Consider the following 14,680-nt stretch of genomic DNA (forward strand, 5'->3'; position numbering starts at 1 on the left):
GACAATGTTATGAAATCAATACAATATGACTTCTGCACATGACCATACTTGAGTCTTCTTCAACCTTTTTCTATACATCCAATACCCTTTTGTTTGCAACAAAACACTTGAAATTATCAGATCTTTAAATGGTCCAAGCTGACTATGCCTTCAAAATAATGTAAAAGCTCATATTTCAAGTTTCCTTCTCTGAATTTTAAGGTGAGCATGGAGTCAAAGGTCAAGCTGGTCTTCCTGGAAAGGTTGGTCCACAGGGCTCAAAAGGTGACAGTGGTTACAATGGGACTGATGGTGTCAAGGGTGATACTGGAGAACCTGGGGTCAAAGGTCAAAAAGGTGAAGAGGGTGAAGTGCAGCAAGTCAAGGTGGCATTCACCGTATCAAGGAGATCTGGTATCACAGGGACCAGTGCAGAGCAAACAATCACCTACACTGATGTCATAGTAAATGAAGGTGCCAATATCGATGTCAACACAGGTGTGTTTACCTGTGAAGTTCCTGGCATCTATTATTTCTCATTCACGTTCCGTTCATATTCTGGGAAAAGTTTGTACATACGCTTAAAACAAAATGATAGTTACAAGTTTACAGTTTATCAGACTTCCCAATCAGTGCATAACACACACTCTCAGAGTGGTATGTTACACCTGAATCAAGGCGATCAAGTTAAATTGGTGATGCCTGCTGGTAATTATCAGGCTCATTATTGCACCCATTGTAACGTTTTCAATGGCTTTCTTGTCTATCCAGACTAATTCAAGAGCCTAGACTCTCATGTATGTGTTTTCAATGGTCATACAATGTACTGGTGAAAAGTTCAATTTTTAAACTGAATATGTTAAATTTGCATAATAATATATTTCTTCCAATATGGTTTAGTTTGTGGATATTGCATATTGTCAAATTGTAATGAAACTGTCCCTTTATCATTCAATTCTAAAGCTATATTTTAGAGTTTTTTTGTGAGACATTTCTAAAATTTATTCATGTACCAATTCTTGGAAAGTAAAGCCATAAAAAGAATTCTTGCTTGTTATTGTTTCTTTCCAAAATTTTGGTGACAATTTGCATTTTGTTTGTTATCACCTTTTGTCAGTAAGTCAGTCTGCTTTCCAAATATATATTTAGCAGATAACTTTCATGTGTTGAATTGAGTTCTGCTGATAGAAATTCTGCAGGAAGAGGTAGTTTGTATAGAGCGCACAAGCTTACAACTTTAACATGAGGGGATTGGCCGGCACAAACTACACCTGAGAGCGGAAAAATTCCGCATTACCGAATTAACGGCTTATGACTCCCCAGAGAGTGATAAAACCACGGTCCTTGTGGAGGGGACCGTGAATAAACTACCGATCAAATAGAACAAAAGATCACAATGTTTATGAATATGCCATCACCCGTGATATTTGCAGAGCAATCACCGATTGACAGTCAGTTCACACCTCAAGTAAGGTATCTTTTCATATGGAAATGATTTCGAACCTACAGCGTTTGTGCCGGGGAATCTTGGCATGAATTCTTCATTTTCTGCATTGCCAATCTCTGCTACTTGATGCAAAGGCTTTCAAGTAATGCAAACTGATCGGAAACAACTCTTTAATGCAATTAGCATCCGATTTCTCATTGAGTAGAATGTAAACTCAATTCCCAAGAATTACAGAAAATGAGAAATTATAATAACAATTGATTCTGAAGCAAAATATATTGTCAGTAGCAGTACATTTTGTATCTCTAAATTATTCATTTAATCACTTCATTAAAGGGGAAAAGTGGCTCTTTTTGAGCTTTTTTCATGAATTTTGTTTAATACGAGAAATAGTTTGCATTGTTTGACTTCTTAGAAGATGTTATTATACTGGTCCACTGTAAACAACCTCAACTCTGCTTACAGGCAGACATTCAGTGAAACATCTTACGGTCTGCATCAAACAATCAAGCTAGTGTACAACTGTCAACATGGCTGAACATATATATAAAGGGCACAACCTATTAAGATTTCATGACAAAAGCTTGCATGCAGCCCAAACATTATGTGACACTGTATGTTCAACCATGCATGGTGATACTTGTATAAAATTTACAAACCAACAGCTATGGCCTGCAAAGCCCTGATAAATACATCAAGACATGCATTTTCATGTTGTGAAATTTGGAGTCTATGTTCTATATGGTCTTACGTATGATAAAACATACTTTATTAGTAACCAACAACTTTAATGATAATCTTTGTGTGAGTAATTCATTGGATAACACTTCAGAGAAGTCGAGGCACAATCTTGCTATTACCATGTAAACATGTAAATGATAACATCATCAACTTTTTCATCCCGCAAATTCTACATTGATGGCGCAAAACACGTACGCACTCTGTAGATCTGGTTTAAAACCACACAATAAAGTAATTAAACGCTTAATTTGGGCACTTAAAGTTTACTGGTCTTTATGGATGGCAAAACACAGAAAATCATACCTGGTAGGACAGCCTAGGAGGAAACAAGATGTAACAAGTAGCAGAGTGAATGGAACAAACAGCAAAGTGAATAAAAACAAATGATATAAAAACGTAACGTTGAGGGCGGTGTTACGTGCCCTCCGCCACGTACTTTTGACCTATTTTTTGACCAATTCACAAAAAACTTTTGATCTATTTTATGTGTGCTTTCAAGACTCACTTTTTGACTACAAGACAAGAAGAGAAATGTATGATACCTGATGAAAGCTGCACAAAATGATAAGTAAACATGTCTTCACTTTCAACAGAAGAACAAACAAATTAGTGGAAAATTGGTTTAGTGACATGTCATTGCCTTCACATAGTACAAGGTTGATATACCGTAGTACTAACTATCATGGTCCCATAAAATAAGTACCAAATCAGTCGACATTTGATACAAGACGTGCTAATTTATAATCAAACGACTTCCTGTATGTTTCTCAACAAAGTTGCGGATCATTTCTAGGGCTTTTGAACAAGAAAGACTGTCTTTCGTTAAGAAACATTCGACAAAAATTGACCTGAAACGCCACCTAAAGCTAGAAAAACTCAAGGAGGGAGAAATAGATGATCAAAACTTGCACGTTCCAGGGGATATACAGAACAGATTACACAGCTTTAACAAACGAACAGGAAAGTCTGGATATTTGGGGAGAAAGACCTGTATTTTGAACCCATACGTTGAACAAGTAGTGGACATAACACACTCAGTGGCGAGTTCGGATTTATACCATAGGCATTCCTGTACGTTTACAGGCCAATACTCTGGGAAAAGAATTACTTTTTATCGTTTCAATGACCGTGATAATAATTATAATAATAAAACGCTAATGACAATATGGTCTCTAAACCACGTGACCCATAAAACACATTTCTGAAACTTGGAAGTACTAAAGCGAAGATGTACATAGATTGATGAATATTAGAAATGAAATATTCATTGCGAGGTTCACCGCCAATGGCGTGGGCCGTCTACATAAAGTAGAAATTATTAAAATTATCTATTAATCTTTACGGCCCTGATATGGCTTTTGCGGCCCGAGGTCGTACGGCGGAAGGGCCCGAGCGTGCGAGGGCCCGTACGCCGTACGACCAAGGGCCGCAAAAGCCGTATCAGGGCCGTAAAGGTTTTATCATATACCTTATGGAATGATAAATATGTAGTTTACATAATATTCAACATTGTTCAGGGGATAAAAATGCGTGCGATATCAAAAATTCATCGCCATTTGTGTCAGTTTTTCAGAAATACGATGGCCGCTTCCCGCCGCGGATTGACATACATAATGACGTCATTTGTTTACCTGCAGAATTCTAGAACGCGCAAAGCAACATCCGTACTGTACGTACGTGACCAACAGAGATCAAGGCTGAAATCGAGGTGTAAGAAGGACAAAAGCGTGATGTCAGTTTCTTGTAATTAATACTGAACAGGCACGCACTTAGGATACACAGGATTTCACTAGAATTTAGAAATAAAAGCCGATGTCACCTGCGCGGCTCCACTGTCGCCACGCGCAACTACGATCTGAGCGAGCAGACGTTTTCCTAATCTCGCGCTGGTTTTGTGTACGAATGGAACGTTTGCCGATAGCAACGCGCGTACGCGATTGCCCATATTTGGGCACCGGGCCGGGGCGTGATACGTAAAAAAAATGCACGGATCTGAGGGCGCTTTCTCCCGTAGCTTTACACAGGCACGTGAATGTAGGTATATGATAATTTCACTTGAGTTATATTAGCTTCACGTGTTCTGAAGAATTCTAAAAGTTAACAACCTTTCAATATCAAATTTTCGAACAACTTTGATTCATGGTGCTTCATAATGTAAAGCAGTACATCCGTGGTACGCACATGCTATGTTGTGTCACTCTGCACATCTTGTAAATAGTGGAGTGTTTGTCTATATCACAAGAATTGTATATTCCCATACATCAGGCAAACCAAAAAATCATTGAACACAAAATACACAACTCATATAAGCATACCAAAGTATGAGTTATTTCAGAGGTTTTTGACATGCACTGATGACAAGGATCGCCCCAATGACCATAAAAAGTTACTGAAAGACACAGTGTTCAGATGATACGTTTAAGATAATTTGTCGAGGTGTTATAAAGCAGCCTCAAGAACAACTAGTTTCTTGATCTCCTCGCTGGTAGTCAGATATTCAAGCTATTAGATATTATTAGCCAGCTATTAACTGACCGTAGTTAACCAGTGGTGACTTCTGGGAAAGCTTGGCTAGTCAGCTATTCAAGCTATTAGCCGTTTAAACTGGTTGTTATCTGGCTCCCAGCTAACCATTAGTGGTGACTTCTGAGAAGGCCTGACTAAATAACAGCTATTATCTGGCTCCCAGGTAAGCAAGGGGTACGTCTAAGAAGGCCTGCAGTCAACCACTTATAAGGAAAGTTACGAGCGTGACGTTTATTTGGTGTACACATAAGACGTCTTGTAACAGTACTGGATAAATATTGCAGAACCATTGAGGTGAAAACGCTATCTTTCTTACCTCCATGGTAGCAAAAAGAAGGTAGTATCTGGTCCAACAGGGGAATTTTTTTCAATGTACGACAACTTGTAGATTAAACACCACTGACGGGTTTTGCCTTTTCTTTTGTGGTGACCTACATATGCACGTCTGTCTGCGGCCGACGGAAAACCGTTTGTGTGCAAATAATTGAATTAAATAATGATCATGCAAAAGATGAGAATGATTGTAATAAAACTTGTACAGCAGAGAAAGAATGGCAAATTTAATAGGAAAAGAAAATTCCGCAGAAGCAATATGGCATATTCAATCAGGATTGTGAAATGAAAAAAGTGACAAAATTGGAGAATTAAAGGTTTAGAAAAAACTCTCAATGGTGAAAGAAATTTAAGAGACTGTGTTCCAAACGTCAAACCTCGGGAAGAAGAACAAGTTTTGAAACGGTCGTTTGCAAAGGTGATAGTAACATTACATGTAATAAACATCCTCTTTTTGCACGTATTTATTCACAGATCCCAGACAAGTTTGAACGTTTTTACTATTCACAGATTGTGTTGGTTTTTCTTTTTAAAATTTATGATTTTTAAGGATTACATTATTGCTTAATTTAAAAAGTTGTACTTCATACATTTAACAATACACGAAATATTTCTTTAATTTAATTATGTGCCACTTCCCCAAAAGCAACACTATCCATCCTTGCAGTGCATTTTTCAATGATTAGAATTATTGAGACGTTTCCAAAAACTATAGGAATTTAGTGATATTAACAAGCGATTCTATGTAAGAATATACACTAGCAGTGCAGTTTAGGTTCATGTATCTCTCTGTTAGTTCAGTCACTTGGAGTTTGAATCAATAGAAGAAACAAAATGTCTCGCGGCAATGAAGCCATTTCGGGGAGAGGGTTATTTCATACATACCGGTATACGTAGAGCATACTGGCACGTCTATGTGTTCGTGGTTATAGTTTTTGTCGGGTGTTTCACTCACTCGAAGTCTAAATAGCTGAGAGGTACTACGGGGAATCGTAATACCTTCAGTACCTGGAGCGCACATCAAGGTCAAAACATCATAAATTTAAGGTGTTACAATACACTGCCAACAAGTGTATGATAAAAAGCATATTTCCCTCTTGTCACTATCACATACTCCATCCATTCATCTACAGTCCTACAAAGTTGTGCAAGATTACTGCAATGTGTAAACCAGTGTCGTGGTTTTCTGTGTGCATATCTGTTGAACAAAATACACTTCTGTTCCTTTGTCTTCCTTTCCTGTTGCATGTTGGTGCACCACTATAATTCCTGATAAATATCAGTTTAAGTAAACTTACCTTTCTTGAGAAATTATCCACAGCCATGACTAGCTGCATGATGAGATATCCCCGAACATAAATCACGAATTACAATCTTATCACACCACAGCAACTCATGCAGCCACATTGTGAATATCAGAATAAACTTTCTATATTTATATCTTTGTATATGATGTAAGGGGTCAAATATTCCTAGTGTTGACGTATGTTGAATTTTAGCCCAATAAGCGCATCTGGAATTATCCAAAAAATTATGGGGACCTTGAAGGATGTATGAGGATGGTACTTTTGCAGCAAGCATTAATACCAGAGTGAAACTTCAACTTTGTTCACACAACAGCATCAGGTAGGGTAGAGATGCTATTTGGATTTCTCATGCTCAGGATTTTGCCTCTTTTCAACATGAAAATTGTTACCAATTTTGGTCCGTTTCCCTCAAAGCCGGTTTCTTTTAAATGTTATGTCAGTGTTTACTCCACAGAAAAAGCTCTTAATGAATGCACACCCCCTCCATTAATGGTAAATCCTATTGCACCATAGTATAAGACGTTGCAGACCTGATAATTTAACAGGCAACAACCCTCTTCACATCACGGTAGAAGAATCAATGCGTTGCTGACTAATACCAGAGTGAAACTTCAACTTTGTTCACACAACGGCATCAGGTAGGGTAGAGATGCTATTTGGATTTCTCATGCGACTTATTATTTGATTGTGAAATTATATTGCGATGGTCTATGCAAAACTCAAACTCTATGGAAACGCTTGAGTGTATCACAGAACAGCCTTAAAGTTTACATCAGTTCATGAAGTATTGCATTACATGATGATAATAATTGTTCCGTATATAATACATACGGAACAATTATTATCAGTTATTATCAGTTAAATTGCAGAACACTTGTCTGCTGGCATTTCCTTGATATTGACAATTCTCAATTGTCCCTTCAAATTGTTTATATGGAAACTGTCATCGAAAAGGATAACAAAACTCCCTCTAATTAAGTCAGCATTGAATTGGCCTTCATTAACTACTCTCCATTTCATGACCATATATAGAGATGTTTGTGAAGACTGGTGCGATATATAACTTCTGTCATACATCTGATGAGGAGAGATATGAAATATTTTTAAAATGCTTGGATTGTCCACCACAGACAGAAGCATCATGGTTAATCTATGAATTACACTCTCAAAATATCTGTCTGATTTTTTCTAGAATGGATGGGAGAACAGAAAATCTAGTTTTGACTTTAATTCTGTATACACTGCAAGATCCGAGGTGCACTTCGCTACACTTGTTCTCATTTGCATAGAACTTTACACCTCCAAAATTGCACTAGATGTAATTCTGATGTTTCTTCAAATCACTACTGCACAAGTCACTGATGAAGGCCAGTGTCTTAGTATCTGTGCAGAGTCTTGGCCTGATACAAAGGGTCCTATTGGACCTCCCGGACCACCTGGTGCACCTGGCATTTCTGGACCGGTAGGAAGACAAGGTAATACTACACTCTATCAGGCTTTAATACTTAAACATGGATAAACATGTGATGTATTCGAAATTAACTTAAAATTTGTGAGATTGTCTAAGATACTTTTGATATATTATTGACCGTATAATGATAATGTGTGTGTGTACATTATGAATCTTTTTAGTACCAATTGTGAATGATATAAGTTAGGAGATTTAATCATACAAAACACATTATTCAAATACACCAACAGAATAATGTCCATAGGCTGACACTGTTTATGATGCGCCAGCTGTCGGACTCATTTTATTACGATGCATAACATTAATGAGGGTAATAAATTGTCCTCTTTTCCAGCTTAGGACAGCAACAAGGGCAAATATCTTACCAGTATCCATCCCCTTGTCCATATTTCCCGGTTGTCATAGCAGCATTCACATCAAATCAGTATTTTACATCAACACATTCCCTCATATATAAAAGCTGCATTAGTTTTGTCTTTCATATATGGTACACTTTTGTTCTTGACCCCTTTGTAGCCTGGTGTGCGCCATGAAAAACAAAAAGTATCTGTAGGAATACCCTAGCAAACGTCATACAAGTTGTTCTATAGATTCTTGAGGATAGATCGGTAACTTTGTAACTAAAGTTCGGTCAGCATTTGCTTCATAGACCATGAAAATTGAATGTGTAAAACCAGACCAAGCGGCGGATTACCACACGTTTTTGACCAGTTCATAACACATATGGTCGAGTGAGTGCATATATGAAGTGAACTGGTCAAAATTGAGCGGTATATCTGTTGCTGAGCTGGTTTATTGCTTTTATATCATATTAAATATAAAATTGAGATTGTTGAGTGAAATGCCAAAAAGGGGATTTTTCTCTAGCTGAGAGCTCGTGCCTGTTCCAGCCGTGTTATATTACAAATAAAGCACTGTTATTTATCGACCAATGAGATCGCAGTATTTGCGCCATCTATATACTGATAAGATTTGTTTATGCAAAGTGTATGTATAAGTTTTGTTTGAGTATACAATCAAGTTAATATCAATGAAGTATGTCCATTCACCTCAGATTATGCACCAACCCTTTTCAAATCAAATTGTGCATATATGCAGACCGCAGCAAAGTTTCTGTTAATTTGCAGTTCATTTTTGTTTTTAGATACTGTTGTCAGAAAAGGCAGGAAAATATTTCTACATAATTTACACGGATACAATTGCTATTTCCAAATTTGTAGGTCAGCCCGGTGTATTAGGTCCAGTAGGGACTCAAGGAATCAAAGGTGAACCAGGTGAAAAGGGAATCAAGGGAGATGTTGGAGGCAAAGGAGAACAAGGTAAATATTAATTAGGATATGAATAATATACTTTCATGCAAATTCTGTAAAATTTGGCTGTATAGTATGGTACAATGTGGCCCATGGAGCAAGAGAAAAAAATATAGGTCTTTCGATATTTTCTGCAAAACTACAGAGGCGAAGAACAAAATCAACAAACTAGCAAACCAGCACGGGGTACCCTGTATGATTGGATATTTGGCGCTGTATAAATTAGTTAATTCATTAGGTAGTTAGTTCGTTAGTTAATAGTTAGTTAGCTAGTTAGTTAGTTACTTAGATAGATAGATAGATAGATAGATAGATTAGTCTTTGACTCATACATGTGACGCTGCCTGCATCCTTACTCATGACAATATAACCCAACCAAGCAGTGATAACGTGGGATAACCTCATAATATCATACTCGCTGGCGAATTGTACTTCAGGGTGCTCAATGCAGTGTCATTAATTTTATATAGCAAACTGTTGTCCCTTGGGTAATTGCCTGTCATATAACATGTCAAACATTGTACATGTTTACATCAAAATCTTCTCAATAAGATCAATCTTGAAGGTTTTTACTCTTACACAATGTAGGTATGTTTGTCACTTATCTGCCATTTATAAGGCTGATATATTCATTTATACTTGGTATTGTGTGAAGATAATGTGATATGATATCAATGCAATATTACTTCTGTACATAATTATACTAGTGTCTTTATTCAACTGTTTTCTATAAATCCAATACCCTCTTGTTTACAACAAAAAAATTGAAATTATTAAATGTTTAAATCGTCCAAGCTCACTGCCTTCAAAACAGAGTAAAAGCTCATATTTCAAGTTTCCTTCTCTGATATTTAAGGTGAGAGTCAAAGGTCAAGCTGGTCTTCCTGGAAAGGTTGGTCCACAGGGCTCAAAAGGTGACAGTGGTAACAATGGAACGAATGGTGTCAAGGGCGATACTGGAGAACCCGGGGTCAAAGGTCAAAAAGGTGAAGAGGGTGAAGTGCAGCAAGTTAAGGTGGCATTCACTGTAGCAAGGGAAACTGGTATCTCAGACACCAGTACAGAGCAAACAATCACTTATACTGATGTCATAGTAAATGAAGGTGCCAATATCGATGTCAACTCAGGTGTGTTTACTTGTGAAGTCCCTGGCATCTATTATTTCTCATTCACGTTCCGTTCATATTCTGGGAAATACTTGTACATACGCTTAAAACAAAATGATAGTTACAAGTTTACAGTTTATCAGACATCCCAACCAGTGTATAACACAGTGTCTCAGAGTGGTATGTTACACCTGAATCAAGGCGATCAAGTTAAATTGGTGATGCCTGCTGGTACTAGTTATTGGGCTCATTATTGCAACCATTGTAATGTTTTCAATGGCTTTCTTGTCTATCCAGACTAATTCAAGAGCCTAGACTTTCTTGTCTGGGTTTTCAATTGTCATGTACACTTTACTGTTACAGTTTATGGATGGTGCATATCTTCAAATTCTGATGAAAATGTCCTTTTCTCATTCAGCCCTAAAGCTATAGTTTAGAGGGTTTTTTTCTGGATACATTTCTAAAATTTAATAATGTACCACTTCCTGAAAATTAAGGCTATAAGTATAACAAGAATTCTTACTTGTCATGGTTTCTTTCCAAAATTTTGGTGACAATGAGCATTTTGCTTATTATCATTTTTTGCCGGCGAGTCCGACAGTCTGCTTTCCAAATGTATATTTGTTGTATTGAGTTGTGCATATAGAAATGCTTCAGAAAGCTTAAGAGGTAGTTTCTATAAAGTGCACATGTTTACAACTTTAATTTTTCATTTTCTCCATTGCCAATTTCTGCTACTTGACGCAACGGCTTTCAAGCAATGCAAAATGATCGGAAACAACTCTTTAATGCAATGGTATCCAATTTCTCATCGAGTAGAATGTATACTCGTTTTCCAAGAATTACAGAAAATGAGAAATAATAATAACAAATGTTTCTGTAGCAGAAGATACTGAAAGCAGCAGTATATTTGTGTATCTCTAAATTATTCCTTTAATCACTTCATTAAAGGCGAAAAGTGGCTCTTTTTGAGCTTTTTTCATGAATTTTGTTTGATACGAGAAAGTTTGCATTGTTTGACTTCTTAGAACACTTTGTAATACTGGTCCACTGTAAACAACCTCAACTCAGCTTACAAGCACATTCAGTGAAACATTTTATGGTCTGCATCAAAACACTTGGCTAGTGTACAACTGTCACCATGGCTGAACATATATATGAAGAGCACGACGAATTAAGATTTCATTAAAAAATCTTGCATGCAGTCCAAATATTATGTGACACTGTATGTTCGGCCATGCATGGTGACACTTGTACAGAATTTATAAAACAACAGCAATGGCCTTCAAAACCCTTATTAATACATCAAGACATGCATTTCCATATTCTGAAGCTTATGTTCTAAGCGTATGTTCCATATGGTCTTACATATGATAAAACATACTTTCTTATTAACCAATAAATTTAATGATAATCTTTGTGTGAGTGTGAGTAATTCATTGGATAAAACTTCACACAAGTCATAAAAGACACAATCTAGCTGTTACCACATATACGTGTAAATGATGACATCGTCCAGTTTTTCATCCAACAGCTTCTACATGGATGACGCAACAGATAATACGCACTCTGTAGATCTGGTTTAAAACCTTTGTAAAGTGATATTTTTCTGCTGATAATGTTCTTGAAGTGGAAATTAAGTATTTTACAAAGTATTATTTGAAAGGGTGAAACACTCAATTGATTAATTAAGCACTTAATTTAGGCATTCAATGTTTACTGGTCCTAAGGCAAAACACAGGAAAATCACACCTGGTGGGACTGCTCATTAGAAAACTGGATGTACCAAGTAGCAAAGTGAACGGAACGAACAGTAAAGTGAATAAAAACAAATGTTATTGCAAATTAAATGTTGAGGGCGATGTTACGTGCCCTCTACTGCATACTTTTGCCGTTTTAATGTGTGCTTTCAAGACTGTCTCACCTTTTTTTGTATACAAGACGAGAAGAGAGTTGTATGATAACTAATGATAGATGCATGACCAATGCATTGAAATCACACACTATCATAAGTAAACATGTCTTCACTTAAACAGAAGAACAAACAAATTGGTGACAAATTAATTTAGTGACATGTCATTGCCTTTAAAAGATTGTATATTCCCTACATGCGGCAAACCAAAAAAATCATACAACACAACATACGCAACTCATATAGGCATACCAAAGTATGAGTTATTTTAGAGGTTTTTGACATGCACTGATGACAAGCATCGAGCCTCAGGTGACCATAAAAGTTACTGTAAGATCTACACAGTGTTCAGATGATACGTTTAAGGCAATTTGTCGAGGTGTAATAAGCAGCAGCAACAACAACTAGTTTCTTGATCTCCTCGTTGGTAGTCAGATGTTCAAGCTATTAGATATTATTAGCCAGCTATTAGCTGACCGTAGTTAACCAGTGGTGACTTCTGGGCAGGCCTGGCTAGTCAGCTATTCAAGCTATTAGCCGTTTTAACTGATTATTATCTGGCTCCAAGCTAACCATTGGTGGTGACTTCTGAGAAGGCCTGACTAAATAACAGCTATTATCTGGCTCCCAAGTAAGCAACGGACACGTCTAAGAAGGCCTGCAGTCAACTACTTATAAGGAAAGTTACGAGCGTGACGTTTATCGGGTGTACACATAAGACGTCTTGTAGCAGTACTGGATAAATATTGCAGAACCATTGAGGTGAAAACGCTATCTTTTTCTACCTCCCTGGTAGAAAAAAGAAGGTAGTATCTGGTCCAACAGGGGACTTCTTTTCAATGTACGACGACTTGTCGATTAAACACCACTGACGGGTTTTGCCTTTTCTTTTGTGGAGAAGACCTACATATGCTCGTCTGTCTGCGGCCGACGGAAAACCGTTTGTGTGCAAATAATTGAATTAAATAATGATCATGCAAAAGATGAGAATGATTGTAATAAAACTTGTACAGCAGAGAAAGAAGGACAAATTTAATGGGAAATGAAAATTCCGTAGAAGCAATAATGGCATATTCAATGAAGATTGTGAAATGAAAAAACTGACAAAATCGGAGATTTAAAGGTTTACAAAAAACTCTCAATGGTGAAAGAAATGTAAGAGACTGTGTTCCAAACGTCAAACCTCGGGAAGAAGAACAAGTTTTGAAACGGTCGTTCGCAAAGGTGATAATAACATTACATGTAATAAACATCCCTCTTTTTGCACGTATTTATTCACAGATCCCAGACAAGTTTGAACGTTTTTACTATTCACAGATTGTGTTGGTTTTTCTTTTTTAAAAATTATAGGAAACCAAAGGATAACATTATTGGTTAATTTAAAAAGTTGTACTTCATACATTTAACAATACACGAAATATTTCTTTAATTTAATTATGTGCCACTTCCCCAAAAGCAACACTATCCATCCTTGCGGTGCATTTTTCAATGATTAGAATTATTGAGACGTTTCCAAGAACTATAGGAATTTAGTGATATCAACAAGCGATTCTATGTTAGAATATACACTAGCAGTGCAGTTTAAGTTCATGTATCTCTCTGTTAGTTCAGTCACTTGGAGTTTGAATCAATAGAAGAAACAAAATGTCTCGCGGCAATGAAGCCATTTCGGGGAGAGGAGAGGGTTATTTCACAGGGGCTCATAAGCGGTTATTGAAGTCAATATTACAGAGTTTTTCTTTCTTTTTAAATGTTACAAATAAACCACTGCAGCTGAAGAGCACAACATTTGTGTAGCTGTCTTTTGTGTAGCTTGTATTGGCATGTATAGTGCGTCCTCGTATGTTTCCCCCAGCAGCTGCAGGTAAAGACATAGACAACGTTTTATGCAATGTTTAGTTTTGTTCTTGCTATACTGCACTTTCCGAAGTGTGTTGTTATGCAATAAAGTGATTAAAGAAAGTAAATGTGACCTTTAGTTACGTGACCTCTAGCCATGTCTATTTCCTGCCCTGCCCTCGCTATGCTTACTGTAAATTAGTACAGTAAACACAGTGACGTCTGTACGCATGGCCAGTAGGCATGGCCAGAGGAATTGGCTAGAGGGGTCACGGAACTAAAGGTCGTATTTACATATGATCACACACCCCATTGAGGGCACACTATACATGCCAATACCACAGGCTACCCAGACAGTATTAGTAAGCTCATTATTGAGTTTTTCTCACTGTTTTCTCTATCAGTTCCTCTCCTTTTCTTCATCACAGTCCCTCTATGGATATAGGGACTGTGTCTTCATGCTCTGACTGATCGGAGTAAATAAAATAAACGGTTATATAATCTAACCTAGCCTCTTAACCCTTTATTCATTTTACATACATTACAAGGACGTTTATCTCTCATATACACATCTTGTAATGAATTAGTCAACACGACTAATTATGCTAATCCGTGGACTTATCAGGGATTTTACGGGTTGGTCAACATCGAGAAAGATAGGAATGGCTCCTTTTTCATTTACATCTCTATCTTTGCAATGTTGACCAAC

At 37.0% G+C, this 14,680-nt stretch overlaps 1 protein-coding gene across 1 annotated transcript in view; it reads left to right on the forward strand.

Annotated features, from left to right (window-relative positions):
- LOC139134446 (complement C1q tumor necrosis factor-related protein 2-like) overlaps positions 1-14,680 on the forward strand; it is a 47,330-nt gene that overhangs the window by 169 nt on the left and 32,481 nt on the right. Inside the window, exons 2-4 of the mRNA XM_070701307.1 lie at positions 202-477; positions 7,623-7,808; positions 9,025-9,123. Coding sequence (XP_070557408.1) covers positions 202-477; positions 7,623-7,808; positions 9,025-9,123 — 561 coding nt within the window. The remainder of the gene's footprint in view (positions 1-201; positions 478-7,622; positions 7,809-9,024; positions 9,124-14,680) is intronic.

The sequence above is a fragment of the Ptychodera flava genome, chromosome 6 (genome assembly GCF_041260155.1).
Source record: "Ptychodera flava strain L36383 chromosome 6, AS_Pfla_20210202, whole genome shotgun sequence".
NCBI classification, from domain to species: Eukaryota; Metazoa; Hemichordata; class Enteropneusta; family Ptychoderidae; genus Ptychodera; species Ptychodera flava.